This window comes from Belonocnema kinseyi, chromosome 3 (assembly GCF_010883055.1).
Source record: "Belonocnema kinseyi isolate 2016_QV_RU_SX_M_011 chromosome 3, B_treatae_v1, whole genome shotgun sequence".
Taxonomy (NCBI): domain Eukaryota; kingdom Metazoa; phylum Arthropoda; class Insecta; order Hymenoptera; family Cynipidae; genus Belonocnema; species Belonocnema kinseyi.
Genome location: NC_046659.1, coordinates 153192931 through 153220650, shown reverse-complemented (window position 1 = coordinate 153220650; position 27720 = coordinate 153192931). Strand labels below are relative to the sequence as shown.

Here is a 27720-nt window from a genome sequence, read left to right as displayed (position 1 = left end):
ACACAGCGACTTATTCTTGACTTTGTTAAACTCGTATATCTTTGTACTTAACGCGTACCGAATGCCGTGAAAAAAATCTGACGCCGCGAATCGTCGTCAGCGGAAAAGCGAACCCACTAAGGGGGGGCTCGCTTCGATTAGTAGAAAATTCCGAGTGCTTCGAAAGTCGATTCATTAATTTAAAGCTCCTATTTTCCCTCTAGGAACTTGCTGTTTTTTCTTCTTCCTTGGATTCGTCCAAAGAGAAAAAAACACACTACTGGCAGAGAGAGAAACAAAAGTCGCTTGTCTGAAATTCAACTTTCGAGTAGCAGCGCACATATTTGTCAGTCCGATATTTATGATTCGAAACTTGGGGGGGGGGGGGGGGGGGGGGGGGGGGGGTCGAGCAAGGGACTAAAAAAAAGTCTTTCGTCTTACTCGTGACTCGTTCGCCAACTTTCTTAATCAGTAATTAATTACTTATCAATTAATAGTATTATTCAACACACGCACACTTGCACACTATTACATCCATGGTAAAGTAAGAATCCCTGATAAAGTTTTGCGGCCTCCTCCTCCTACTCGTGTCGTCGCTTCTATCCTTGATTGTTCTCGTTTCTAGGAAGAAAAAAAAAACTTCCTACATTTCTAGAAAAAAAGAACTTTCTAGATTTCTAGAAAAAAAAGAACTTTCTAGATTTCTAGAAAAAAAGAACTTTCTAGATTTCTAGAAAAAAAAAGAAGAGCTTTCTAGATTTCTAGAGAGAAAAAACTTTCTAGAATTCTAGAGATTCTAGAATCTAGATAAAGACAGAGGCGCTCACTTCGCTTGACACGAAAAACATCGTAATCGCTTCTTTGGTATTGCGGCGCGAGGGGTCGCTACTGTCTCTCTCATTGAAACAACAACTCGATTCGATTCGGGTTTTTCCGTTAACGTTTCCGGACCGCCACATCTCTCAACTGACTTGATCGAGTCACAATAAATGTCTATGGATTACAATTCCAAGTAAAAAAAGAAAAAAAAGAACTGAATCTATTTCGTGATAAACAATGCCGCATCATTAGCGGCGGCAATAATAATAGTAATAGTAATATTAGCTGTAGTATTAACCAGTTTATAAACGTAAAGTGTAATCGTTACCTAACTTCTCTGTATATTATTTAAACTTTAATATTAGGTAGTTCTTTTAGATTAGTCGGTTATCATTTCTCATTTCAACTTTTCTTTATCATATTAAATCTTTAACCGTAATGAATGAGGTAATAAGGTTGTGTGTGTTTCGTCGTTGCTCCACTTTATCAGCGAGGTGGATTTCGTTTTCGCATATTCGAAGCAAAACTTGTTCGAGAGTCACTTTCGTCGTTAAGGATCTCACCGAACTTGTGTGGGTCTGCCAATCATCGGAAATTTCAAGTCAAACGGAAATGTAAAACGCTCGGAAATGCTAGATGAGCGTTTAATCCGGTAGCGTTTTACCCGGGAGTGTTTTACCCAGTAGTGTTTTACCTAATAGTGTTTTACCCGGTGGCGTTTTACCGCTGACTTGAGAGTGTTTTGGAAGACCCTGGTGGAAGGTGAGCGCAGTAGTAGTTGGTCGACGAGAGAGTTTTAGTTTTCGAGCGACGAGACCACCCCGACCGAGTAAAATGGATATTCGTGAGGCGTTTTTAGTTGGCGTTGGATGTCGCGTCAACGTTACTGATTTTGCTGCTGCTGCTGCTGCGGAGGCGAGCTCGATTGCTGTTGAACGGGACTTTGTTGAGGCGTCGTGCTTCCTGGCTGGGAGGTGGCACTGTCGTCTCTTCGGGAACGGACGCCGCCTTCCTGGCTGCTTCCGCGTCCAGCGCGGGTGCCTACGACGCCCGTTCCGGTTCCGGGACCGGCTGGTTGCAATACCATCGCACGAATTCTTCGCTGTGCCGACTGAAATAAATGGAAAAACGAAATTGAGGATTGCATAGTGGCTGAGAATGTACGGCTGGTTGTACGAAATCTTTCGAAATTATTTGAGAGCCAAAAAGATCAATTTTCAACCTAAAGATTGAATTTACAAAACAAAAATATTAAACTTGAACTAGAAATAGTTGAATTTTCAAACAAACAGTCAAGTTTTCTAATAAAAAATTTAAATTCTTAGAAGATAATTCAATTTCTAACCAAGAAAGATAAGTTTACAATAAAATATATGAATTGTCCATCAAAATGTTAAATTTTCTACTAAAGAAGACCGTTTTTCAACAAACAAAAAAAATGGAACAGGTGAATTTTCAGTTTAAAAAATTGATTTTAAACAACAAAAATAACAAAACCGAAAAAAAATTTTTTTATTAAAATGCGTTAATTTCAGCCAAAAACCACGAATTTTCAACCAAAATATTTTAATTTTCAACCAAAAATTATGGATTTTCAACAAAAGATTTGAATTTGTATACAAAAAATATTAAACTTCAACTAAACATGGTTGCATTTTCAAAGAGATAGTGAAATTTTCAAATAAAAAATTGTAATTCTTACAGAAGACAGTTGAACTTTTATAAAAAAAAAATATATATATATATGAATATAATAAAATATATGAATTTTCAATCAAATGGTTGAAGATTCTACTAAAAAAGGTCGATTTCCAACTAAAAATGGAACTGTTGAATTTTCAGTTTAAAAAATTTATTTTAAACAAAATAAAATAACAAAACAACCGAAAAAATTACATTTTTAAATTAAAAACTGTTAATTTCAACCAAAAATGATAAATTTTCAAACAAAACACTTGAATTTTCAACCAAAATTGATGGATTTTTAACAAAATATTTGAAGTTTTATACAAAAAAATATTAAATTTCAACTAAAAACAGTTGCATTTTCAAACGAATAGTCAAGTTTTCAAATACAAAATTTAAATTCTTAGTAGAAAATTCAATTTCTAACCAAGAAAGATAAATTTACAATAAAATATATGAATTTTCAATAAAAAAGATCAATTTTCTACTAAAAAAGACAGTTTTTTAAACAAAAATGGAACAGTTGAATTTTAATTTAAAAAAATTGACGGTAACACAAAAAAATACTTTAAAAAACAAAAATAATTACAATTTTTAATCAAAAACGGTTAATTTCAATAAAAAACGATGAATTTTCACCAAAATACTTCAAATTTTAACCAAAAAAGATTGATTAAAAAAAATGAGAATTAAATTTTCAAAATAAAAAGTCAAATTTTTTTTAAAAACCGTTGACATTGAACTAGGAGAAGCTGAATTTGTAACAAAATGGTTCAACTTTCGAGAAAAACAGACGAATTTTTGTCAAAAAAGTAGCGTTTTCAAACAAATAATTAAATTTTCAAGCAAAAATATAAATTTTTCCGAAGGCGGTTGAATTTTTAATAAACAAATACGAATTTTCTACAAAAAAAAAAGAATATTCAATTGGAATATTCAACTGAGTTAGTTAAGTTTTTAATTAAAAAATTAAAACTTGATCAATAAAGACAAATTCTCAACATAAGTTCAATTTTTTGACATAAAACCATTTTTTAGTCAAGAAAGGCTAAAAAATGTCATCAAACGTTTGAATTTTCAAACATAAAAATGTATTTTCAACTAAGAAGATTAATTTTCTATCAAATGAAATTACAAAATATTAAAATTTTTAATCAAAGTAATGAATTTTCAACTAAAACGTTGAATCTTCAACAAAAAATAAGTTAATTTTTAACAAAATAGTTAAATTTTCAACCAAGAAGTTTTAAGTTCAACCAAAAATATAAATTTTCGACTAAAGCGTTGAATTCGTAACTCGAATAATGAAACTTTGAACCGAAAATTTATATTTTTCAACTAGAAAAATGAGTTTTCAAAACGAAAATACCAATTTTTAGCAAAAATCTGAATTTTCTACTAAAAAAAAAAAAGAATATTCTTTAAAAAAATGATTTAATTTTTCGTTTTAAAAATTTTTTAAATATAAAAAAATTAATTTTTAACCGCAAAAGGCGAATTTTCAGCAATAATGTAAATATTTAACAAAATAGTTGAATCTTCAGCCAAAAAGATAAATTCTAAACAAAAAAGATTAATTTAAAACTAAACAGGACGAATTCTCAACAAAATGGTTAATTTTGAACGAAAAAGTTTAATTTTCCGTTAAAAAAATCAATTTTTAAAAAGAAAAAACTAATTTTAAACCACTTGAGTTCAGAAAAAAATACGATTTTTAAACGAAATAGTTAAATCCTTAACCAAAAAGATAAATTTAAAAAGAAGATTAAAAAATCTACTAAAAAAACGAATTTTAAACCAAAAAGTCTCATTGTCATCATATAAGTTAATTTTCAACCAAAATGAATTACGTTTTAACAAAATAGTTGAATTTTCAATTATAAAAATCAGTTAAAAAAAAAAAAAATTTCTAGAAAAAACTTTCTAGATTTCCAGAAAAAAAACTTTCTAGCTTTCAAAAAGACGTATTTAAAACCGAAAAGTCTAATTCAGTTAGAAAAATCCGTTTTCAAAAATAAAAAAAAAAACAATTTTTAGCAAACAGGTAAATTTTTAACCAAAGGAAGATTCTTTCAAAAAATAGTTAAATCTTCAACCAAAAAGATTAATTGTAAACAAAAACAAAACAATAAATTTTTTACTAAAAAAAAGTGAATTATAAATAACAAAACATTAGTATCACTGACTCGTTAAGATCAAAGAAACTCAGAATAAAATTATTTTGCATTTCTAAAAACAACTTTCTAGATTTTCAGAAAAGAAAGTTCTAGAAAAGAACTTTCTAGATTTCAAAAACTTTTCAAAAAGAAAAAACCGATTTTTCATCAAAAATATAAATTTTTAATCAAAGGAAGGTTCTTTCAAAAAATAGTTAAATCTTCAACAAAAAAGATAAATTTTAAACAAAAACAAAACAATTAATTTTTTACTAAAAAAAAAGTATTTTCAAGAAAATACAGGGATTTTCAATCAAACAGCGTGAATTAAAAATAACAAACCAATAGTGTCACTGACTCGTCAAGATAAAAGAAACTCAGAATAAAATTATTTTGCATTTCTAAAAACAACTTTCTAGATTTCCAGAAAAAAAATATTTCTAGATTTCAAAAACTGTTCAAAAAGAAAAAACGAATTTTCAGCAAAAATATATATTTTTAACCAAAAGACAATTCTTTAAAAAAAAATAGTTAAATCTACAACGAAAAAGATAAATTGAAAAAAAAAATATATTAATTTTCTACTCAAAAAGACGAATTTAAAAATGAAAAATCTAATTCTCATCAAAAAAGTTATTTTTCAACCAAAATGGATGAGTTTTGAAGAAAATCGTTTAATTTTCAGTTAGAAAAATCAGTTTTCCAAACGAAAAAATGAATTTTCAACAAAAATATAAAAATTTTAACCAAAGGAAGATTCCTTCAAAAAATAGTTAAATCTTCAACCAAAAAGATTAATTGTAAACAAAAACAAAACAATTAATTTTTTATTACAAAAAGGCATTTTCAAGAAAATACAGGGATTTTCAATCAGAGTTAAAAAAAACTCTCTAGATTTCCAGGGAAAAAAACTTGATAGATTTCTAGAAAAAACTTTCTAGATTTTCAGAAAAGAACTGTCTAGATTTCTAAAAAATAACTTTCAAGATTTTCAGAAAGGAACTTTTTAGATTTCCAGAAAAAAAACTTTCTAGATTTCGAAAAGTTTTCAATAAGGTTTAATGCAACCAGAAAGATAAATTGAAAAAAATTAATTTTTTAGTCAAAAAGACGAATTGTGAACCGAAAAGTCTAATTCTCATGAACAAAGTTAATTTTTAAACAAAATGGATGACTTTTGAAGAAAATCGTTTAATTTTCAGTTAGAAAAATCAGTTATCAAAAATAAAAAACGAATTTTCAGCAAAAATATAAATTTTCAACCAAAGGAAGGTAAATTCTAAACAAAGATAAAACAATTTTCTACTAAAAAAAACAGCCTTAATTAAAAATAACAAATTAATAGTATCACTGACTTTGTAAAGATAAAAAAAATCTTAAATAAAATTATCCTGCACCTGAAGCGGCTTCTTGAAACAAAAAATCTCATGCACTTTAAATGATTAAAAAAGGATATTTCTGACATCAGCAGATCATCTGTCGAGATGTGTAATTAAAAAAAAAAAAAAAAGAAAAATAAGAAAAAAGTAGTCTTCTCTCACCTGAACGGAGAAGAAGGGCCCGATAATGTGGACAGTTGTTTCCTCGTCGGCTGCTGGCGGCGTGGCTTGCTGTTCCGACAGTTTAATAACACTTCCGGTCACGCGCTGAAGTTCTCGCACGTTTTGTCCACCTTTTCCGATGATCCGACCAACCTGGGCACTCGGCACCAGGATTTCAATCGTTAATCTCACGTCTTCCGTTCCTGCGACAAATCCCTCCTCGCGCATCTTCTCGAAGATCAAGTATTGTGCCTTTAAGCGAAAAAAAAAAAAAACAATAACAAATCACTAATCAATCAATCAATTGAATCTTTTCAATTTAAATTTTATACATTCCAATTTCTTGGAGATAAATTTACATACAGGTTTGTCTACTCAAATCCTCGAGATAAAAATTACCTGACATGTCCAGCTTTTTGTCTTAAAAATTAAGAAATTTAAATGAGATTTAAATCAAAATTAAAATCTTCTTTGACGTCCCATAATCAAGTTAAGGCGCAGAATTCCTCAAAATAAAAACCAAGAAAATCCAACAACCAAATTTGGACAATCGCCAGACAACGTTTCAATTGCATTTTGAAAAAAAATCTCTTTTTTTTCAAATTTGTTTTTTTTTATATTTTTTTATTTTCATTTTCTTTCGGCTTTTTTGTTTTTATCATTATCGAAAAACAAAAATAATTTATAAATAGAATCACCAACGTTTCGTCACTCATACAGTGCTCTTATCAAGGCAAAAAAATAAAATAAAAAATAATAATTCAAGCCGAAAAGAACAGGATTAAAACCATGATGCTTCCTCCTTGACAGCCAAGAATGAATTTGGTTGGTTGCGCCTTCTCATTTTTCTTTCCTCTTTTTTATTTTTGTCTAAAGGGAAAAGTTCTTTTTGTTTTCTTTTTTAAGGAAAACAAGAATTTTTTTTTCATAATCGCATTTTTAATCAAAAAGGCGATTTCAAAACAGAATATATAAAATCTCAAACAAATTGTTGAATTTTCAACTAAATAGTTTGAATTTTGAACTGAAAAGTACCAGTCTTCGACAACAAATGAAATAGTTAAATTTTTAGTTAAATAAATTAATTGTCCACAAAAAAACAGATTTTAAACAAAAGTGATGAATTTCTAACTAAAATAATAAATATTTAACTGGAACAGATTAATTTAAAAACAAAAAAAAAATGAATGTTTGAATGAAACGATAAACAATTTAATTGGAAGATACATTTGCAATTGAAATGATAAATCTTAATCTTGAATTTTCAACCAAATAGTTACAATTCTGAACTGAAAATTAAACAACAAATGGAATATATAAATTTTTAGTGAAAGAAATTAATTGTCCACACAAAAAAAATTTAAATAAAGTGATGAATTTTTAACTAAAATATTAAATTTTCAACTGGAACAGATTAATTTTAAAACAAAACAAAAAAAATGTTTAACCTTCAACAAAAAAAAAAAAAAATTTAGCTAAAATTATGAATATTTCATTGGAATACTTAAATTCTCAATCAAAAAGATGAATTTTCAAGTTGAAAAATCTTTTTTTAACAGAAAAATAACTAAACTTAAACCAGCTAAAAAACTTTTTTTTAAGAATGGAGTTGAATACTCGACCAAATTACAACTGAAATGATAAATATTTATTTTAATTTATTGAATTTTCAATCAAGATGATTAATTTATACCAAAATAGACGAATTTTCACCTAAAAAAGGGATAATTTTTTAAAGAAAAATTTAATAATAAAATTTTTAATTAAAAAATTGATATTCAACCATAGAAATGAATTTTCAACTAAAATTATAAAATATTAAATTGGAATAGATGCATTTTCAGTTATAAAACCAAATTTAAAAAACAAACTATATTCAACAAAATAGTTTAGGTATCAACTCGAATAGTTACATTTTTCGGTAATAAAAATTAATTGCCAGCCAAAGAAAAAATGAATTTTCAACCATGGAAGATTTTTCCGGTCAAGAGAGAGAAAAAATTGCAAAAAAAAAACAATTGAATTTTTAAAGAAAAAGATGATTGCTCAAACAAGATTAATTTTATACTATTATAGAACGAATTTTCAAAAAAAATACACGAATTTCGAACGAGAAACTTGAACTTACAACTTAAAACAAGCAGTTTACAAAAAACAAATGGAATAGTTAAATTTTCAGTTGAAAAAATTAATTTCAAGCCAAAAAAAGTAGAATTTTTAACGAAATTGTTAAATACAGTAATATAAAGCTACTTTTACCAATGAAGAATCATTGCTATTCAAATTCAGATTGCAATAAAAAAATAAAATCCGCTTTCAAAAAAAGTCCCTGGCTTGAAAAAAAAAATCCCGGACAATTCCCGGTTTTCCAGTTTTTCCAGGATCAAGTAATAAAAACTGAGTAATAAGAACTAAACCCTTCTTAAATTAGAAGTTAAAACTATTTTTATTTTAAATAGCTTTAAAATCCTTAAAAAGCCTCGAAAATATTATTTGAAAATATTTTAAAAATCTACATGCTGTTTTAAACATTTTCAACTTTCCTATAATTCCTTCAAAAAAATTGTATTATTTTGAAGCCTTTGTTTAAATTTTACTTTCAAACTTTAATTTACTGTTTAGTATTAAATATTTAGCTTATAATTAAAGTTTTTAATAAACCGTCCTATATTTCTAAATACACATAATTTTTCTTTTTCTTCTTTGAAAAATTTCGAATTTTCAAGCTTTAAATTGTAGATTACAACAATATTTGATATTTAATAAAAGCCTTTACTTATGAATAGATTATTTTCAAGTTATTTTAAAGTTTGAAAGGAAAAAGAAAATTTATTTACAAAATGTGTGAATTTTAAACAAAATCTTGAATCTTCAAATTCTAAAAAATTTATTTCTAACGAAAAATTTAATAATATTCAACAAAAAATAGAATAATTAAAAGGAATTTTCAAATAAAAAGATAAATCTTCAACTAAAAAAAATTTACTTTTTACCAAATACATAAATTCTCAGGAAGTAAAATAAAATATCAATGAAAAAAAAAACGAGGTTTGAACAAAATAGTTCAATTTTCAACCTCGGAAATTAATTTTTAATCAAAAAGACGAAGTTTCAACTAATGAGAATACTTTTTTACCAATAAAAGACAGATTTTCAACAAATAGCTGAATTTTGACCTAAGATACATAAATTTTCATCTAAAAATAGAGGAATTAAATTTTCAGTAAAAAAACTTAAGTTTCAATAAAGTCAAAGTCAATTTTAAACGAAATAGTATAATTTTATTTACCCAGAAATTCGAATTTTCAATAAAATACAGAAATTTTAAACAAAATATTTGAATTTTCAACCGAAGAATGTAAATTTTGCACCAAATATGTACGAAGTAAATTTTCAGTTAAAACAATTAATTCTTAACTAGAAAAAATAATTTTCAAGATAATAAAAATATCGAATATTAAGTTTTTTCTTAAAAATTCATCTTTTTGGTTGAAAATTCAACTGCTTAGTTGGAGGAAAAACTAATTTGTTAAGAATTCATTTATTTATTTAATAAATCAATTTATTTGACAAAATTTTTTTTAAATTAAATTAATTAAACAATTTTTATACAATTAGTTTTTCCGCGAACTAAGTAGTTGAATTTTCAATTGAAAAAGATGACTTTTTAAGAAAAAGCATAATATTTTATATTTCAACGAAAAAGGATTTTAATTTTTTTTTACCCAAAATAGTTAAATTCAACCAAAAAAAGATTAATTTTTTTAAATAGTTGAACTTAAAAGGGAATTTTTAACCAAAAAGAGGAATTAGCCACCAAGAATTTTTAATATTCTCTATCAAATTCGAATTTTCAATAAAATACAAGAATTTTTAAAAATTTAATTATTTTTCAATGCTTTTTTATGATGATTTTTTAACCAAATATTTGAGTTTTTAACTTAAGAAGATAAATATTGAACCAAATATGTACCAGTAAAATTTTCAGTTAAAAAACACTTAATTCGTAACTAGAAAACGTAAGTTTCAAGAAAATAAAAATATCAAATATTACGTTTTTTCTTAAAAATTCATCTTTTTTGGTTGAAAATTCAACTACTTACTAGATGGAGGAAAAAATACTTTGTTTAAAATTCATTTATTTATTTAATAAGTCATTATTTCATTTGACAGCACTTTTTTTTAAATTAAATTAATTAATTTTTACAAAATCAGTTTTTCCGCCAACTTAGTTAAATTTCCAATTAAAAAAGATGAATTTTTAAGAAAAAACGTAATGTTTTATACTTCCACGAAAATAGGATTTTAATTTTTTACCAAAAATAGTTGAATTCATCAAAAAAAAAGATGAAATTTTAAGAAAAAATGTTATATTTTATATTGCAATGAAAAAAGATTTTAATTTTTTATCAAAAATAGTTTAATTCTACCAAAAAAGATGAAATTTTAAGAAAAAAAACGTTATATTTTATATTTCAATGAAAACGAATTTCCATTTTTTACCAAAAAATTGAATTTTTAAGAAAAAACGTAATATTTGATATTAAAACAAAAAAGATTTAAATTTTTTACCAAAAATAGTGGAATTCAACCAAAAAAGATGAAATTTTAAGAAAAAACGTAATGTTTTATACTTCCATGAAAATAGGATTTTAATTTTTTACCAAAAATAGTTGAATTCATCAAAAAAAGATGAAATTTTAAGAAAAAATGTTATATTTTATATTGCAATGAAAAAAGATTTTAATTTTTTACCAAAAATAGTTTAATTCTACCAAAAAAGATGAAATTTTAAGAAAAAAAAAGTTATATTTTATATTTCAATGAAAAAAAATTTCCATTTTTTACCAAAAATAGTTGAATTTTTAAGAAAAAACGTAATATTTGATATTAAAACAAAAAAGATTTAAATTTTTTACCAAAAGTAGTGGAATTCAACCAAAAAAGATGAAATTTTAAGAAAAAACGTTATATTTTATGTGTCAATGAAAAAAGATTTTAATTTTAGTACCAAAAATAGTTGAATTGAACCAAAAAAGATGAATTTTGAAAGGAATTTTTAACAAAAAAGAGGAATCTGTCACAAAGATGTTTAAATATTCTCCCTCAAATTCGAATTTTCAATAAAATACAGGAATTTTAGAATTGCGATGATAAAATAATTTAATATATTTCATAACATTAAATTAATATGATAAACGACTAAAGATGTACGAGTAAAATTATTAGTCAAAACAATTAATTTTCAACTAGAAAACATATTTTTCAAGAAAATAATTAAATTTTGAACAAAAAAAAAAAGGATTATCAACTAAAATTATGACTTAACAACGAAATAAATTGATTTTTAATAAAGTAGTTCCATTTCCGACTGAATAATTGAATTTTTAGTAAAAAAGTATTTTAATTTTAGACCAACAATTTTATACCAACAATATTTGAATTTAACCAAAAAAGATTAATATTCAAGATAATATTTTGAATCCTCAAACAAACGAGATTAATTTTGCAACAAACAGTTGCGATTTTTAACCATAATAATAAAATGAACTTCAACTTTAGTTTCTCGAAAATTCCCGAACTCGAGCAGGTTTTCCCAAACATTCCCGGACTTTCTCGAATTGTTTAAAATTATTAATTAAAGAACGCAAAGTTCCTTTTAAATAAAAAATCAATTATTTGCTGATTCTTTAAAAATGTTGAATAAATTTGCTTTAATAATAATGATAAATAATAAAAATAAATAAAAAAATGCAAGTGTGGAGACATACCTTCCATTGAGATTCCGGCGATCCGACAATGGTGACTTTCCTCTCGGTCTGCTGCTCGGCCGGCTTGTCTTGCTCGAGAGGGGCGATTTTGACACTCGCGCCAGAGAACCTGATAATATTCCTGATGTGCGATCCCTTCGTGCCAATGATGGCACCAACACTGTTGTTCGGAATGTAGAGAAAGGTCGTCTCTTGCGTGTCGGCGGCAGCTGGCGTGCCGCCCTGCTGCGTTGGCAGACTGCTCTGATAGGGATAGGGAGCCGGCCCCGATCCGTACAATCCCGGTCCACGAGAACTGTATCCCATCCCGGCCGTCGACATCATCGCCATCGGGTGCAGTCCCGGGAACATCATACTTTGTGGCTGCGAAAAACCATCATTTCCTTCATTATCAAGTATTATTTAATCATTATATACAATGCTACAAGTCGTTTCTACCCGAATCTCTATGTTTGTCACCACTAAACTCCGAAACTATTTAACCGATCTTGATGAAATTTTGTATATTGTGTGTAATTTGGTACAACTTAAAGGATAGGATACTTCATATCTGATTTAGTTACCAGAATATTTTTTTTATTGTAAATTAAATGTTTTTATTTGTATACTCCATAAGTTTCTAGCAGATGGCGCCAAGTTCAGTATAATATAAATTCAACGTATTGTAACTGAGCCACAGCAACGCGTGGCCAGGTCTACTAGTAGATGATAACCATTTTTTTAATGAGACAAAAAAAAACACGTTGTAATTTGTTGTAAGCCGGGAGATGACCCGGAATTTTTTGCTTCCTGAAAACCCTGAAAAATTGAGTATTTACATTTCCACTGAAAACTAATTTTCAATTAAAAAAAAAAAAACTATTTTTTTTAAAAAACTATTTAATTTTTTACCATATAGTTAAATCCGTGACCAAATTGTTGAATTTTCAAGCCAAACAGATTAATAGTCTGCATTTTTAAACTATAAGAGTTCTATTTTTAACAAAAAAATTTAGTAGATGAATTTCTATTGAGAAAAATTAATTTTTAATTAAAACAACAATAAAAACGAATTTTCAAGAAAAATGTTGAATTTTGTACCAAATACTTGAATTTTATACCAAATTTTTTAAATTTTCAACAAAATAGTTTGATCCTCAACCAAAATAGATTAATCTTCAACTAAAAGTTGCATTTTTAACCAAAGAGATGAAATTTCTACCAAAAAATGAATTGAATCTTCAACAAAAAAGATTAATGTTTATCAAAAAATGTTATTGTTGATATTTCCACAACAAAATTGTAGTTACAAAATTTTTTAGAACAGTTAAATTTGACCAAAAAGTTTATATATCTTCAACATGACTTACTTTTTACCCAAAAAATAGATTTTCTACCAAAAAAGACGAATTTTCAACAGGAAACATATTTTTTCACCAAAATCTTGAATTTTTTAACCAAAAAGGTTAAATTTTTAATCGGAACTAGAGTAAATAAATTTTCATTGAGAATGCATTTTCAATGAAAATAAAAATAAAAACGAATTCTCTACGAAACAGTTTAATTTTATACTAATTTGTGGAATTTTCAAGCCAAAAAGTCTAATTGCCTATAAAAACAAATTAATTTTAAAAACGAGATAATGAAATAATAACATAAAATTGTGTTTACAATTAATCAGTTGACTTTTTTGAACAAAATATTTGAATCTGCAGTTTAAAAAAACTTTTTTACAACAAAAAGAATTTTTTATTTATTTTTTTAACCGAAAAAAACGAACGTTCAACTAAAATTATGAATCTTAAACGAAAAAAAAACATGAAATTTGAAAAAGTTACAAATTCCACTATTTTGTTTAATTGAAAATTCATATTTTTGGGTTGAAAATTCATCTTTTTTGGTTAAAAATTAGTTATTTTTATTTGAAAAGTCTCTTATTGAATTTTTGTTTAAGAAATAATCTCTTTTACTTAAAAAACATAATTTATGTCAAAATTCAACCGATTTTTTAAAAAGCAGTCATCGTTTTTGGTCAAAAATTTATACTTTTGAAGAAAATTCATATTTTTTTGTTGAAAATTGATCTTTTGATGGAAACTTTTTTTTTAATTGAAAAATTCACCTTTTATTTTCAGAGTTAATATTTTTTATTGAAAAGTCTACTATTATATTCTTGGTGTTTGGTTAAAAATTCTACAAATTGATTAAAAGTTTAATTATTTTATTGAAAATTCAACCAGTTTTGTTAAAAAGTCCCATTTTTTTGTTTAAAATTAATCTCTTGGTTTAAAAAATCTACTATTTGGTTGAAATTTTATATTCTTTAATTGAAAATTAGTTCTTTTTATCAAAAACAAAAAAAGTATTATATTTCGAAAAAAGTATCATAGGTTATATTTTATTTAAAAAAATGAAATTTATACAATAAAAGAAAAGAATTTTAAAACGAAAAAGACGCATTTCCAAGAAATAAAGATTTTTCACTCAAAAAATAAACTAAAGTATATCAAAATTATTGAATCTTTAAGCCAGGAGGCAAATTTTCTTTACAAAAATTGAATTTAAAAAAGATGACTTTTCAGCAAAAAATTAATTTTCCACGAAACTGATGCATTTTTACCAAAAAAAAATTAAATTTTCAACTAAAAAATATCAATATTAAAAAAATTAAAAAGTTACATTTTCTATTAAAAATTAATTAATAAGAAAAAAAATTTAATTTTTAAACGAGAAATTATTTTCTACCAAAAAATTGAATTTACAATAAAAAAAAAAGAATTTTCAACCAAAAAAGATGACTTTTTATCAAAATTGTTGAATTCTCTACCAAGTAGTTGCATTTTTATCAAGAAAAAAAAATGATAAAATTTCTCTGAAAGTAGAAGAATTTTCAATGAAAAAAGAAAAAGAAAGTTGAGTTTTCATCAAAAAAATTTGCCATTTGACACTGTAAAATCAAAAATTGAATTTTGTTAACAAACAAAAATAAGTTTCTACGAAAAAAATTTAATTTTTAATCCAAAAAGACTCATTTTCACAACAAAAAAGGATGAATTTTTAACAAATTAGTCGAATTCTCTAGAAAATAGTTGCACTTTTATCTAAAAAAGATTAAATTTTGTACTAAAACATGTGAATTTGTAATTCATTTCATTTTACAACACCAATATATGAATTTTAAACCAAAAATAAATTTTTACATTTAAAAAAAATATTATTCACAAAAATTTTACTGAAAAGTTACATTTTTATTTAAGAAAGATGAAATTTCCCCTCAAACAGAGGAATCAACAAAAAATTATAAATTATTAAATTTGCAATCAATTAATAAAAATGATTACTAACAGGATAATCTTCGAAAGAAAGTTGTGGCAAATTTGCAAAATTCTAATCTGAAAATATTACTTTTTTAAACTTTTTAACTTGCCCTGTTTTCGAAATTTTAATCTTAAATTATTCAGATTCAAGAGTTTTTAATTAAAAAGAAGATTTTTCAATTTTGAAAGCTTTGAATTAGAAATGATACAATTTCAACCCCTTTCTAATAAAATTATCCATAAAAAAATTGTAATCTGGAATTTTTAAATTTAGAACGCTTTTAATTCCAATTTTCAAACAAATGGCAAAATTTTGAACTAAAAAATATCAATTTTAAACCAAAAATGCAATAGTTAAATTTTCAAGTTAAAAAAAATAATAAACTTGTAAGTAAAATGATGAATATTCAATTGCAATACCTTAATTTTTAAGGTAAAAGAAATTAATTTTCTAAACCAATTTCCAACCAAATAATTTAATTTTCAACAAAAATATAATCAATTTTCAAACTAAAATGATGAATCTTCATCAAAAAAATACATTTTTGAGAAAAGAGTTCAATTTTGAACTAAGTAGCTTTATTTTAAAACAAAAAGATTAATTTTTTGTGAAGACAAATTTTATAGAAAATACATGAATTTTCAATTAAAAAAATAAATTGTCAACTAACAATTGAGCAATTAAATTGTCAATCAAGAATTAATGTTCAATCAAAGAGATAAATTTTCAACTAAAAGGATGTAATTTTTCAACAACAACAAAATATATATAATTTGTTAATAAGAAATTAAATAGTGTAAAATATAGAAAACAAATATAGAAAATCTAGTTTTATAGATGGGTTAAACGGAACTGACTTCACAAAAATCAAGTGGTCGGTACGGGAACCCTTCCAGTTTAATATACCTGTTTTTTCTGACAGATTGCCTGCATACGACAAATGCCCAAATGTCCCAGGTTAACTTTTTAAAAAGCAAAAGTGATAAGTCTCCCATTTCAAATTCGAAACCTAAATATTATTCTTTAGCCTATCAATTATCAAAATTTAGTTCAAAATTCAATTATTTTTAATACAAATTCAAAAATTTCGTTAAAAACACAAATTTCTTGATTGAAACATTCAAATATTTTGGTCAAAATTCATCTTTTTGGTTTGAAAATCCATCTCTGATATTGAAAATTTCACTTTTTATGTTGTTAAAATGCAAGTACATCATTAAAAAGTGTTGATTGAAATTGCAATTTTTTGTTGAAAATTCAACTATTTTGTAAATAAAAAAATCAGTTTCAGCTCGAAAATTCAACAATTTGGTAGAAAATTTAATATTTGTTTGAAAATTTAAATATTTTCTTGAAAATTCGTCTTTTTTAGTACGAACTCAATTTTGATGTCGGAAATTAATTTGACTAAATCTACGCGTCTTTGATTTTTTATTAAAATTTACTTTTGTCGAGATATTAATTATTACATCTTTTTAGGTTCAAAATCCAACGGTCAAAGATGAATAATTAGTTGAAAAATTGTTCTTTTTGTTGTTAAAAATTAATTTTTTCAGAGAAAATTAAACAATTTTATTAAAAATGAAACTGTTTTTTTAGAACATTCGTCTTCTTGGCTTGAGAATTCAACAATTTGGTACAAAATTAAACAGTTTTGCAGAAAATTTTTTTTAATTTGCAACACAAAATTTTAGAAAATAAAAATTAATGAAATAAAATTTTGAATAACATCGCATCGTTACAAATTCGTTTTTTTCTGGGTTACAATTCTGTTGGCTTGATAATTCAACATTTTTGGTGGAAAATTAAACTAATTGGTACAAAATTAAACAGTTCTTTAGAAAATTTCTTTTGTTTTCTATTGAAAATTAATTCTCTTTGATGAAAAATTAACTACCCAATTTTTGGTAAAAAAACGGATATTTTTAGTTTAAAGCTCTTAAAAAATTACCTAAAATCTTTTAAGATGCCCTAAAATATTTCAAATCTTTTCAAGGCCTTGGAACATTTTAGCTTTTGAAATTTTTTTGGAATTAACAAAAAATTTAATTATTTGAAACATTTTCAAATCCCTCGATGTATTTTAAAGCTCTGCAAAATTCCTGAAAATTTACGAAATACCCTCCTAATGTCTTTAAAATCCTATGAATCCCTTCAAATATGTGAAATATAATAAAAATTCCTTGGAAACGTTTTACAATACTAAAAGAAAAGTTTCAAATTCTATGAAATCTTTTTAATTTCTTTAAAACTTTTTCAAGTCTTTAAAAACTCTTTGGATTTTATCAAAAAAAAAAATTACAATTCTTTAATTATTGAAAATTTATTTAAATTTCTTAGCATTTTTTTAAATATTCTAAAATATTTAAAATATTTTGAAATCCTTTAAAGCTTTTTATTAAACCCCTTCAAAATTCTTTTTAATTTTTTAAAATATACTAAAATCTTTAAAAATTCTTTTAAATCCCTTCCAATTATTGAATATTTCTTGTAATCTTTTAAAATACCCTAAAATATTTAAAAATTTTCTGAAATTCTTAAAAACATTTTTAAACTCTTTAAATTAAAAAATTTCATTCTTCGAGAAATTTTGAAATTCCTCGACATATTTTAAAGATCTGGAAAATTCCTAGAAATTTACGAAATACCCTCCTAATATCTTTGAAATCCTATCAATCCCTTCATATAATTGAAATATAATCAAAATGTATTCGAAACCTTTCAAAATACCCACAAAAAAATATCAAATTCTTTTAAATCTTTTGATATCCCTTAAAACTTTTAAAAGCTCTTGAAAATTGTTTGGATTTTTTAAGAATACCCTACAATTCTTTCAAAAATTTTTTCAAATTATTGAAAATTCTGCGGAATTTTTACAATACCCTAAAATATTTAAAAACCTTTGAAATAAAAAAAACTCTAAAATCTTTAAAATTCCTTCAAATTATTAAAAATTTATTTTAAATTTCTTAGCATTTTGTAAATATTCTAAAATATTTCACACCTTTTTAAATTCTTTGAACTTTTTTAAACTTGAACATTTTTTAAAATAAACTAATAAAATTTTTAAAAATCCTTTTAAATTCCTTATATTTATTTAAATTTATCAAAAATGTCTTAAGAATATTTTTCAATAAAATAAAATATTGAAATATTTATATATATATATATATTTTAAAGCTCTTAAAATTTCTTAGAAATCCCTTCAAATAATTGAAATCTAATAAATATCTCTTCGAAACCTTTTACAATACTAAAAAAAAGTCAAATTATTTGAAATATTTTTAATTTCCTTAAAACTTTGTAAAGCTGATGAAAAATTCTTTGGAATTTTTTTTAAATACCGTACAAACAATTTATCTAAAAATTTCTTCAAATTATTGAAAATTTTGCGGAATCTTTCCGTTGAAGCTTTGTAAACATCTCAAAAATTAAAAAAAAAAAATTTTTAATGCCCTAAAATCTTTAAAAATCCTTTTAAATTTCTTCAATTTCTTTTAATCTATTAAAAATGTCTTGGAATATTTTTAAATAAAATAAAATATTGGAAACATTTTCTTGAAACAATTTCCTAGTAGTTTAAAAACATTTTGTTTCAGGAAAACTAAGAAAGTGGCATTTTTTGTTGTTAAAGCTCTTAAAAATTCCTAAAAATCGCTTCAAATAATTGAAATTTAATAAAAAATCTCTTCAAAACCTTTGACAATACTAAAAAAAGGAAAAAGGAAAATTATTTGAAATCTTTTTGTTGAAAATTCTTTGGATTTTTTTAAGAATACCCTAAAATTCTTTTAAAATTTGTTCAAATTACTGAAATCTTTTTTAAATTCTGCGGAATCTTTTTAAATACCCTAAAATATTTAAAATCCTTTAAAATAAAAAAAATACTCAAAAATCCTTGCAAATTCCTTCAAGTTATTAAAATTTGTTAAAAATTTCCTCAAACTTTTTAATTACCCTGAAATATTTCAAATCTTTTAAAATCCTCGGAAGCTCTTTGAAAATATCCTAAAATATATCAAATTATTTGATATTTCGAAATCCCTTTCAAGTTTTTAAAACCCCTAAACATTCGACATTTTTAAAATACAGCAATTTATTTTTAAAAAATTTATTTAAATCTATTAAAAATGTCCTGGAATATTTTTAAATGAAATAAAATGTTGCAAATATTTTCTTTAGACTAAATAAAGAAAATATTATTCCAGCCAATGAGCGGAAAATATATATTTTTTTTTTCAGGAAGAGTAAAGAAATAGTGTCAATTTTCTCTCTCTCTGAAATAATAGAAAAATAGTTTGATGGCTCAAAAAAAAAAACTGTAGCGAGTCCGAAGCCTGTTAATTATAGAAAAAATCAAATAAAAAATAAAAAAAAGTGTATTTAACTTACAGCCATAGCCTGAAGGTCATTCTCGTAACTTTGACGAAGTTTCTGGGAAATCATGGCCTCGGCCTTGCTCATGTTATCAATGGATCCCTTGACCGTGATGATGCGTTCAAGATTAAAGCTGTTGATGTCATTGATACTGCTAACGGTGATCTTGGTGTCAGTGTCCTGCATAATCCTCTTGATTGTGTTTCCACCCTTCCCGATTATGCGACCAATCAGATTATTGTGTGCAAGGATCTTCAGTGTGATCTCACTGTTGAATCAAAAACACTGGTCAATTTTAAATTCCCTGTTTCTTTTTTCACTTTTCATTTCTCGCGAACGCCAATATTTAGAGAGAAAAATTCTCATCTTCTAATATTTTTCATATAGAATCTTTTATTAGTGGAATAAAATTTGTTTATATTTAAATTGATAAATGTTTACTTTGCAATAAATAATGTGACTTTTTTAAATCTAAAAGAATTCAAAAGAATTCGATTCTTCAAAACAACAACTCGAGATAAATTCAAAAGAATGCAAATAAATTGGAGAAAAAATATTTAAAAAATACTTCTGATTGCGATGAATTTTATAAAAATTTAAGATTATTTATTCCTGCATTTCGTTGAAAATACAAAAATTGAACTGTTTTTAGTTTAAAGGATTTTAAAAATGATCATTTACAATTTTCTGTTTAACATTTTTTGAATTTAAGGCATTTAAAAAATTGCAAAGATGAGATAAATAATATTTTCAAGATTTTGGGTTATTTATAATCCTAATTAATTTTCAACCTATTTTAGGAATTTGAAAGTATTTTGTATCATTTTGCAAAATTGAGCTCTAGAATATTTTTGGGAAAATTTAACGGATTTTGAAATAATTTTATAGGAGATAATTTGAAAAATTTCGTTTTAGCATGTTTAGAATTCAAGGCATTTTAAAATATTTCAATGTTAAAAAAAAAAGAAATATTTTCAAAATTTTATGCTATTTATAATAAATCCTAATTGATTTTCAAAATTAAATTTGACAACAATTTTTAAAGTTTTGGATTATTTACACTAAATTCTAACTAGTTTTTAAAATAATTAATTAGTTTTTAAATAATTGCAAAAAATTTAAGATCAATTAGTAAAAATTTAGAGTGAATTTCAAATGAATCGAAAAAAATATATTTTCAAATCTCTTGTATTTTTTTCAAATCTCTTCAAATAAATTCTTTGAAATCCATTAAATTATTATAAAATCCCGTGAAATACTTTTCGAAATTTTAAGAAATTTTTTGCAACAGCATGACAATTTTTTCAAATTCCTAGCAATTTTTTTAATTATCTGAAAGTGTCTTCAAATCTTACAAAATAGCCTAGAATATTTTAAATCCTCTGAAATTCTTTCAAATTATTCAAATACGATAAGAAAATCCCTCAGAATCTTTTGAAATACCTTTGAATTTTTAAAAATACCATAAAATGTTTTTAAAAAATCCTTTGAAATCTTCTAAAATTCTTTGCCAAAAATTGAAAGCTCTTAAGAATTTCTAGGAATTCTCAAACAAAAAAACTAAATTCTTTGAAATTTTTTGGATGTTTTAGAAATATCTTAAAATACTTGAAAATGTTTTTCGGAATCTTTTTTGAAATACCCAGAATATTTAAAATCTATTGAAATTCCTTGCAAAATTTTTCTAGAATACTTTAAAAACTCCCAAAATTATTGAAATGTATTGGCAATTATACAGAATCTTTTAAAATACTCGAAAATATTTTTAATTATTTGGCAACTTTGGACATTTTTGAACTCCCGGGGAAATTTGTTAATCTTTTGAAACCCCTTGAAATCTTTTAATACTTTTAAATATTACTTGATTTTTTTAAAAATACCATAATATGTTCCAAATTATTTGAAATCCCTTCAAACGATTTGAAACCTAGTAAAAATTTCTTCCAAAACTTTTAAATTATCCGAAAACAGCCTCAAGTTCTTTGAAATCCTTTGAAACTTTTAAAAATGTTTTGAAAATTCTTTAGATATTAAAAAAAAACCTAAAATTCTTTAAATTATTCAAATCTATTAAAAAATCTTCGAAGTCTTAAAATATTTTAAAACCTTTCATATCCTTTAAAAATTCCCTTAAAATTTTGTACAGCCCTATATAATTCCTTGAAATTTTAAAAATCACTTCACAAGTCTTGAAAAAATCCTTTGTAATTTCTTCAAATTACCGCAAAAATTTTTTAAAATCCTAGATACTTAAAAAAATTCCCTAGTATAACATTTTTCATGCCTTAAAAAATTCCTTCAAATTTTAAAAATTACTCTAAAATCTTGAAAATTCTTCAAATGATTGAAATCTATTCAAAATTCCTTGGAATCATTTAAAATACAGTAAAATATAGCAAATTGGATGTTTAAAAAATACTCTAAAATCTTTAAAATTCTCTGAAATTCCTATAAACATTATAAAGCTTTTCAAAATGCCTTGGAATTTTTAAAAATACCCTAAAATATTTAAAACCCGTTGAATTTCCTTCAACTTACTGCAATAAATTTTAAAATTCTTAAAATATTTTTAAATTCCCTAGTATATTTGAAACCCTTTGAAATATTTTGAAATCTTTTTAATGCTTTGGGATATTTTTTTTCCTTCTGAATGTTAAAAAGAACTTAAAATCTTTAAATTAATTTAAAGTCCATTACAATCTCTTGAAGTTATTGATATCTATTAAAAATTCGATTATAAATCGTTTAAAATACCCTAAAATATTTCAAATCCTTTGAAATTCCTTGAAGCTTTGTGAAGCTTTTGAAAACACCTTGGAAATTTTGAAAATACCTTAAAATATTTAAAATCCTTTGAAATCCCTCAACATTTTTTAAAGCTATCAAAAATTCCTTGAAAGTTTGAAAATTACTCTAAGATCTTGAAAATCATTTGCAATTCCTTCAAATTATTTAAATCTATTTTAAATTCCTTGGTATCATTTAAAATACACTAAAACATAATATATCTTTCAAAATCTTTTAAAATCCCTTTGCATGATTTGAAGCTCTTGAACATTGAATTTTTTTTTTAAAGACCCTAAAAACTTTCAAATATTTTTAAATTTCCATAAATTATTAAAATTAAAATATCCTAAAATATTCAAAAATCCTTTCAAATTATTTAAATCGATGAAAAATGTCTTACAATTTTTTTAAATATCTTAAAATATTTTTAATCCGTTGAAATCCCATTAAAGTACTAAAGTCAATTGAAAATTCCTTGTAATCATTTAAAATACACAAAAATATATCAAATTTTCTGAAATTTCTTGAAATCCCTGTAATGTTTTTGAAACTCTTGACCTTTGAATACTTGAAAATAACTACTCTAAAATCATTCAAATCTTTTTGTAATTCCTTCAAATTATTGAAATTTATTTTTTTTAATTTTTCGTTTTTTTTTTAACTTTTTCAAATGCTTTTTAATTTTTAAAAATACCCGAAAATCTTTCAAATCTATTGAAATCTTATGTGAAAATCCCTTGTAATAATTTTTTTAAGTTCTTGAAAATTCCTTGAAATTATAAAAAAAATGTATACTACAATTTTTTAAAACCTAAAAAATCACATAAAATTATTAAAACCTGTTAAAAATTGTAGGAATCTTTTATTAACCCTTAAACTGCACACTGGGTATCAAACACCCAACGAGCTTTACGATTTTTTTTTCCAATTGCCTACGTTTTTTTTTTCTTTCAAATAGTTAAATTATCACTGAGGCTTTCGAGGCATATTTTCCTATTATTTACTTATTCAACAAACTGAAGGTGTATTTGTAAGCGTGCAGTTTAAAGGTTAAAACAGCCAAAAATATTTCCAAATAATTCAAGAAACTTGATATCTGAACAAATAAAAGTTATTGAATTTTCCCTAATTTCTGGGTAATTAATTAATTAATTTATTGTTTATTGAATAATGATACGAACCCCTTGTTGGTGTTGGTGGCCTCCTGCTGCATGACTTCGAGGATCTTTTTGCAGGCATTGGTGCAATTTTCGGGATTGCCGTAGATGGTGATGGCCTTCTCGAGGGATCCGACGTTGTCCTTCCGGTGAACATCGACCCTGGCGCGGGTCATCTGTGTAATCTGTCTTATCGTCGATCCCTGTCGGCCAATTATCGCCCCCACCATGTCCGACTGGACCAGAATACGAAGCGGGAAGTCTGTTTGACGACCTGATCCAGGAATTCCAGAGAAGGCGACTCCACCTCGCTGACTGCGACCCCTTCGTCGACCCTCCCCACTAGCCATCTCCACTTTCAGTGGGTTTCCCTCAAACTCGTACCCATTCAATTGGCTCACAGCCCTGGAAAACAAAAAACAAGCAAACATTTTTATCAGCCATACCTTTTTTTATTTCTTTTCTGAGTGTAAGGCGATTTTAGACAAGTTTCCTGGATCCAGGCCCGAGAAATTCATGTTGAGAACCCTTAAAGGGCACACTGGGTGTATTATACCCAGCGACTAATTTGCGATTTAACAAAACGTACCAAGTTAAAGAACATGGAACATATGGCGCCAGATTTAGAAAATTTTCGAAAAACTAAAGTTAAAGTTAATTTTATTATTATGGTTAAAAAGTGCAACTATGTGGTTGAAAATTAATCTCTTTTTGGTTGAGGATTAAAACTGTTTGTTGAAAATTCATATTTTTTTTTGTGAATTCAACTATTTTTTGGTAAGAAAGATACGAATCCTATTTGATGGAAATATAAAATATTACGTTTTTTCTTAAAAATTCATCTTTTGAAATTGAAATTCAACTACTCAGTTGGGAGTGAAACTACTTTGTTAAAGATTCATTTATTTTATGATTCATCATTTTAGTTGACAAACCTTTTTTTTTAATTCAAAATTTTAATATTTTCTTCAAAATTATGTTTTCCAGTTGAAAATTAATTGTTCTAACTGAAAATTTAACTCGTACCTGTTCGATTCAAAATTTATCTTCCTTAGTTGAAAACTCAAATATTTGGTTTAAAAATCCTGTACTTTGTTAAAGATTCGTCTATTTTGTAAGAAAATTCATCTGATTGGTTGAAAATTAGTTTTTTCTTATTTAGAATTAATTTTTTAACTGAAAATGTATCTTCCAATTTTTGTCGAAAATTATTTTGTTATGTATAGAAATTTAGTTCTCTTAGTTAAAAATTATACTATTTCTTTGAAATTTTACTTTTTATTTTAAATTTATTGATTTAACGGAAAATTTAATTTAAATGATTTGGAAAAATGTTAAGAAATCATTTGATTTTCGTAAAAGTGAAATTAATTTAGATGAATCTGAGATAAAATAGAAGAATTCGATCAAATTCATAAAAATTCAAGGTGAATTTAAAAACCAATGCATATTGAAACTCTTGGAAATCCCTTGAAATTCTTTAAATCTCTTTACAATTACTTTGGAATCTCTTTAAATATTCTAAAATATTGAATCCGGCTTGAAATGTTTTAAATTACGTAATTTTTAGTAAAAACAAAACGATTTCTCCACAAAACAGTGAAAGTTTTTAGCAAATAATTAAATTTTAAACCGAAAAACCCAACTCTGCTACAAAAAAATGGAATTTTCAAGCAAAAAAAATATAAAAATTTTGAAAGAAATACTTACATTTAGTTAAATTAGAGTCAACACATTAATTTTTTTCAAATAAACCAAAATTGTGGGTAATTCTTAACCTATATACATGAATTTTTGATAAACAGTTGTATTTTTCATCCGAAAAGTATGAATTTTCATCAACTAAATAGTTAAATTTATAGTTAAAAACATTAATTTTTCAAAAAAAAAGTGAGTAATTCTGAACCAATCTATTCAGATTATTGCGTTTTCCAAATACGAAAAGAAACAATCCACAAAAATGTAAATAAAAATATATTTTTCAACAAAATAGTCCAAAGAATGTCAAATTCCTTGAAATCTTTTGAAATTTCTTAAAAAATTTAAAGTTCTTGAAAATTCCTTGGATGTACTAAAAATATCCTAAAATCCTTTAAAATAAAATTATTATAATCTATTGAAAAAATTCTTCGAATTATTTTAAAATACCCAAAATATTTCAAATTCTTAAAAATTCCTTGAGTTTTTAAAGGTCTTCAAAATTCCTTGTATCTTCTAAAAATCTTGAAATCCTTTGACAACTTTTGAAATTTCTGGAATCCCTGGACACTTTTTTGACCTAGGAACTAGGAAAGATTTTTCAGTCAAAAAATAAAAATTTCAACCAAAATTTTCAACTTTTTAACTAAAATCGAGCAAGTTTCAACCAACATTTTTTCAATTAAGCAGTTGATCTTTGACCAAAAGAAAATTTTTTTTAAACAAAATAATTGTATTTTCAAGAAAGAAATTAAATTATCGACTAAATAGTAGGCATTTTATCCAAAAAAATAATAGAATGTTCAACAAAAATAATAGAATTTTTAAATCCCAAAGACCAATTTTCAACCAAACAGATGCATTTATAACCGGAAAATATGAATTTTCAACCAAATAGTTAAATTTTCAACCAAAAACGATCAATCATCAACCCGATTGAATCTGAAATTCAAAGATATTTACGCATTTTTAAAAAATACTCACTGCTGTGCCTGTTCCTGGGATTCATAACTGATGAGGACGCTTTGCGAGTTTGGATCGCGGGAGGACACTTTTTCAATATTTTGTATTTGTCCATAGTTTGAAAGAAGCTGCTCCACATCTTCAAATCTCGCGTGAGCTGGCAAATTACTCACTAAGATTTTGTTACCGGCACCACTGCTGAAAGCAAATAAAAAGAAAAGATTCTAGTTATTACACACTCGACGACAATTGACGCAATAAATACGCCAGCCGAGAAATAAAACTGTGAAATCACAAAAGATAAGAGCAAGAATGTAAGTACATAATCTATGTTTTCAAGTACTCCCGAAACAACATTTACTCAAGTTCACTTCAATCTAAATATCTTGCACTACAACTGTCATTCATTCAAATTTCATTTGTTATAAAGAAATTGACATTTTAGATATTCATTACAATTGTTAAAAATAATTATCTGACAAGTCCAGGATCTTTTTCAGGTATTTTCGGATTCTGCCAGCTAACATTTTTCTCAGTAGGTAGTGCCGCATTTTTTTTAACAATTAAAAAAGCTTCAATTTCAAAAGGTTTTAATTCCTACGATTTTAAGTGCAACCTTTTTTACAAGCCTTTCCAACCATATATTTTTTTTACCAAAAAAGATGAATCTTTACCATAATATTTTAATTTTTTTCAAGTAGATCAATTTTCAAACATGTAGTTGAATTTTCACGAAAAAATAGTTTAATTTTTACCAAAGAAGATAAGCTTTTAAATGAAAAAGATCAATTTTTAACAAAGAGTTGAATTTTCAAGCAAGAAAGATGAATTTTGACAAAATAGTTTAATCTTCAAACAAAACATATTATTTTTCAACAAAAAATTGCATTTCAATAAAAAAGATACAAAAACTTAACGAGATGAATTTTTAAATCAAAATTACAATTTTTCTACAAAAGACTTGAAATTTCCAGGCAAAAATACGAATTTGCATTTCTCGACAAAAAATATTTTCCATTAAACAGTTGAATTTTGAATCAAATGGTTGAAATTTTCAGTCAAAAACACGAATTCTTCAGAAAATCGATGAATTTTAACCCAAATATATGACTTGTCAACAAAAAAGTTAATTAATAAAAAAAAAATACTTAAATTTTCAACCAAATAGTTTAATCGTAAACTGAACAGATTAATTTTCGACAAACTTAAGGATGAATTTGAAGTAAAAAAATTATTTTTCTATCAAAATTGATCAATTTCCAGCTTAAATAACCAATTCTTGCAGAATATTGGAAATTTTCAGCCAAAAAGACGAACTTTTAACCAAAAAAGATTATTCAGTCAAGAGAGAAAAACAATTTAACCAAATTGTAAATTTATACGTTATATAAATTTAAAATGAAATAGTTTCCTAAGATTATAATATAAAATAATTTTAGTATTATAAATTTATGTTTACAAATGAAAAAAAAAAACACATTTTACCTGA

At 24.9% G+C, this 27720-nt stretch overlaps 1 protein-coding gene across 6 annotated transcripts in view; it reads right to left on the bottom strand.

The window, feature by feature from the left end:
- Nucleotides 1-391: 391 nt before the first annotated feature.
- The window catches only part of LOC117168911 (insulin-like growth factor 2 mRNA-binding protein 1), a 176068-nt gene continuing 148739 nt past the window's right edge, over nt 392-27720 (bottom strand). For 3 of the 6 annotated variants that reach the window (XM_033354855.1, XM_033354859.1, XM_033354857.1), the window contains 6 exons: nt 26253-26429; nt 23595-23975; nt 19642-19894; nt 11953-12315; nt 6182-6433; nt 392-1909 (listed from right to left, as the gene is read on the bottom strand). In XM_033354855.1, coding sequence (XP_033210746.1) covers nt 1682-1909; nt 6182-6433; nt 11953-12315; nt 19642-19894; nt 23595-23975; nt 26253-26429 — 1654 coding nt within the window. In that variant the 3' untranslated portion in view covers nt 392-1681. The remainder of the gene's footprint in view (nt 1910-6181; nt 6434-11952; nt 12316-19641; nt 19895-23594; nt 23976-26252; nt 26430-27720) is intronic. The other 3 variants (XM_033354856.1, XM_033354860.1, XM_033354858.1) reach the window with 1 other exon arrangement.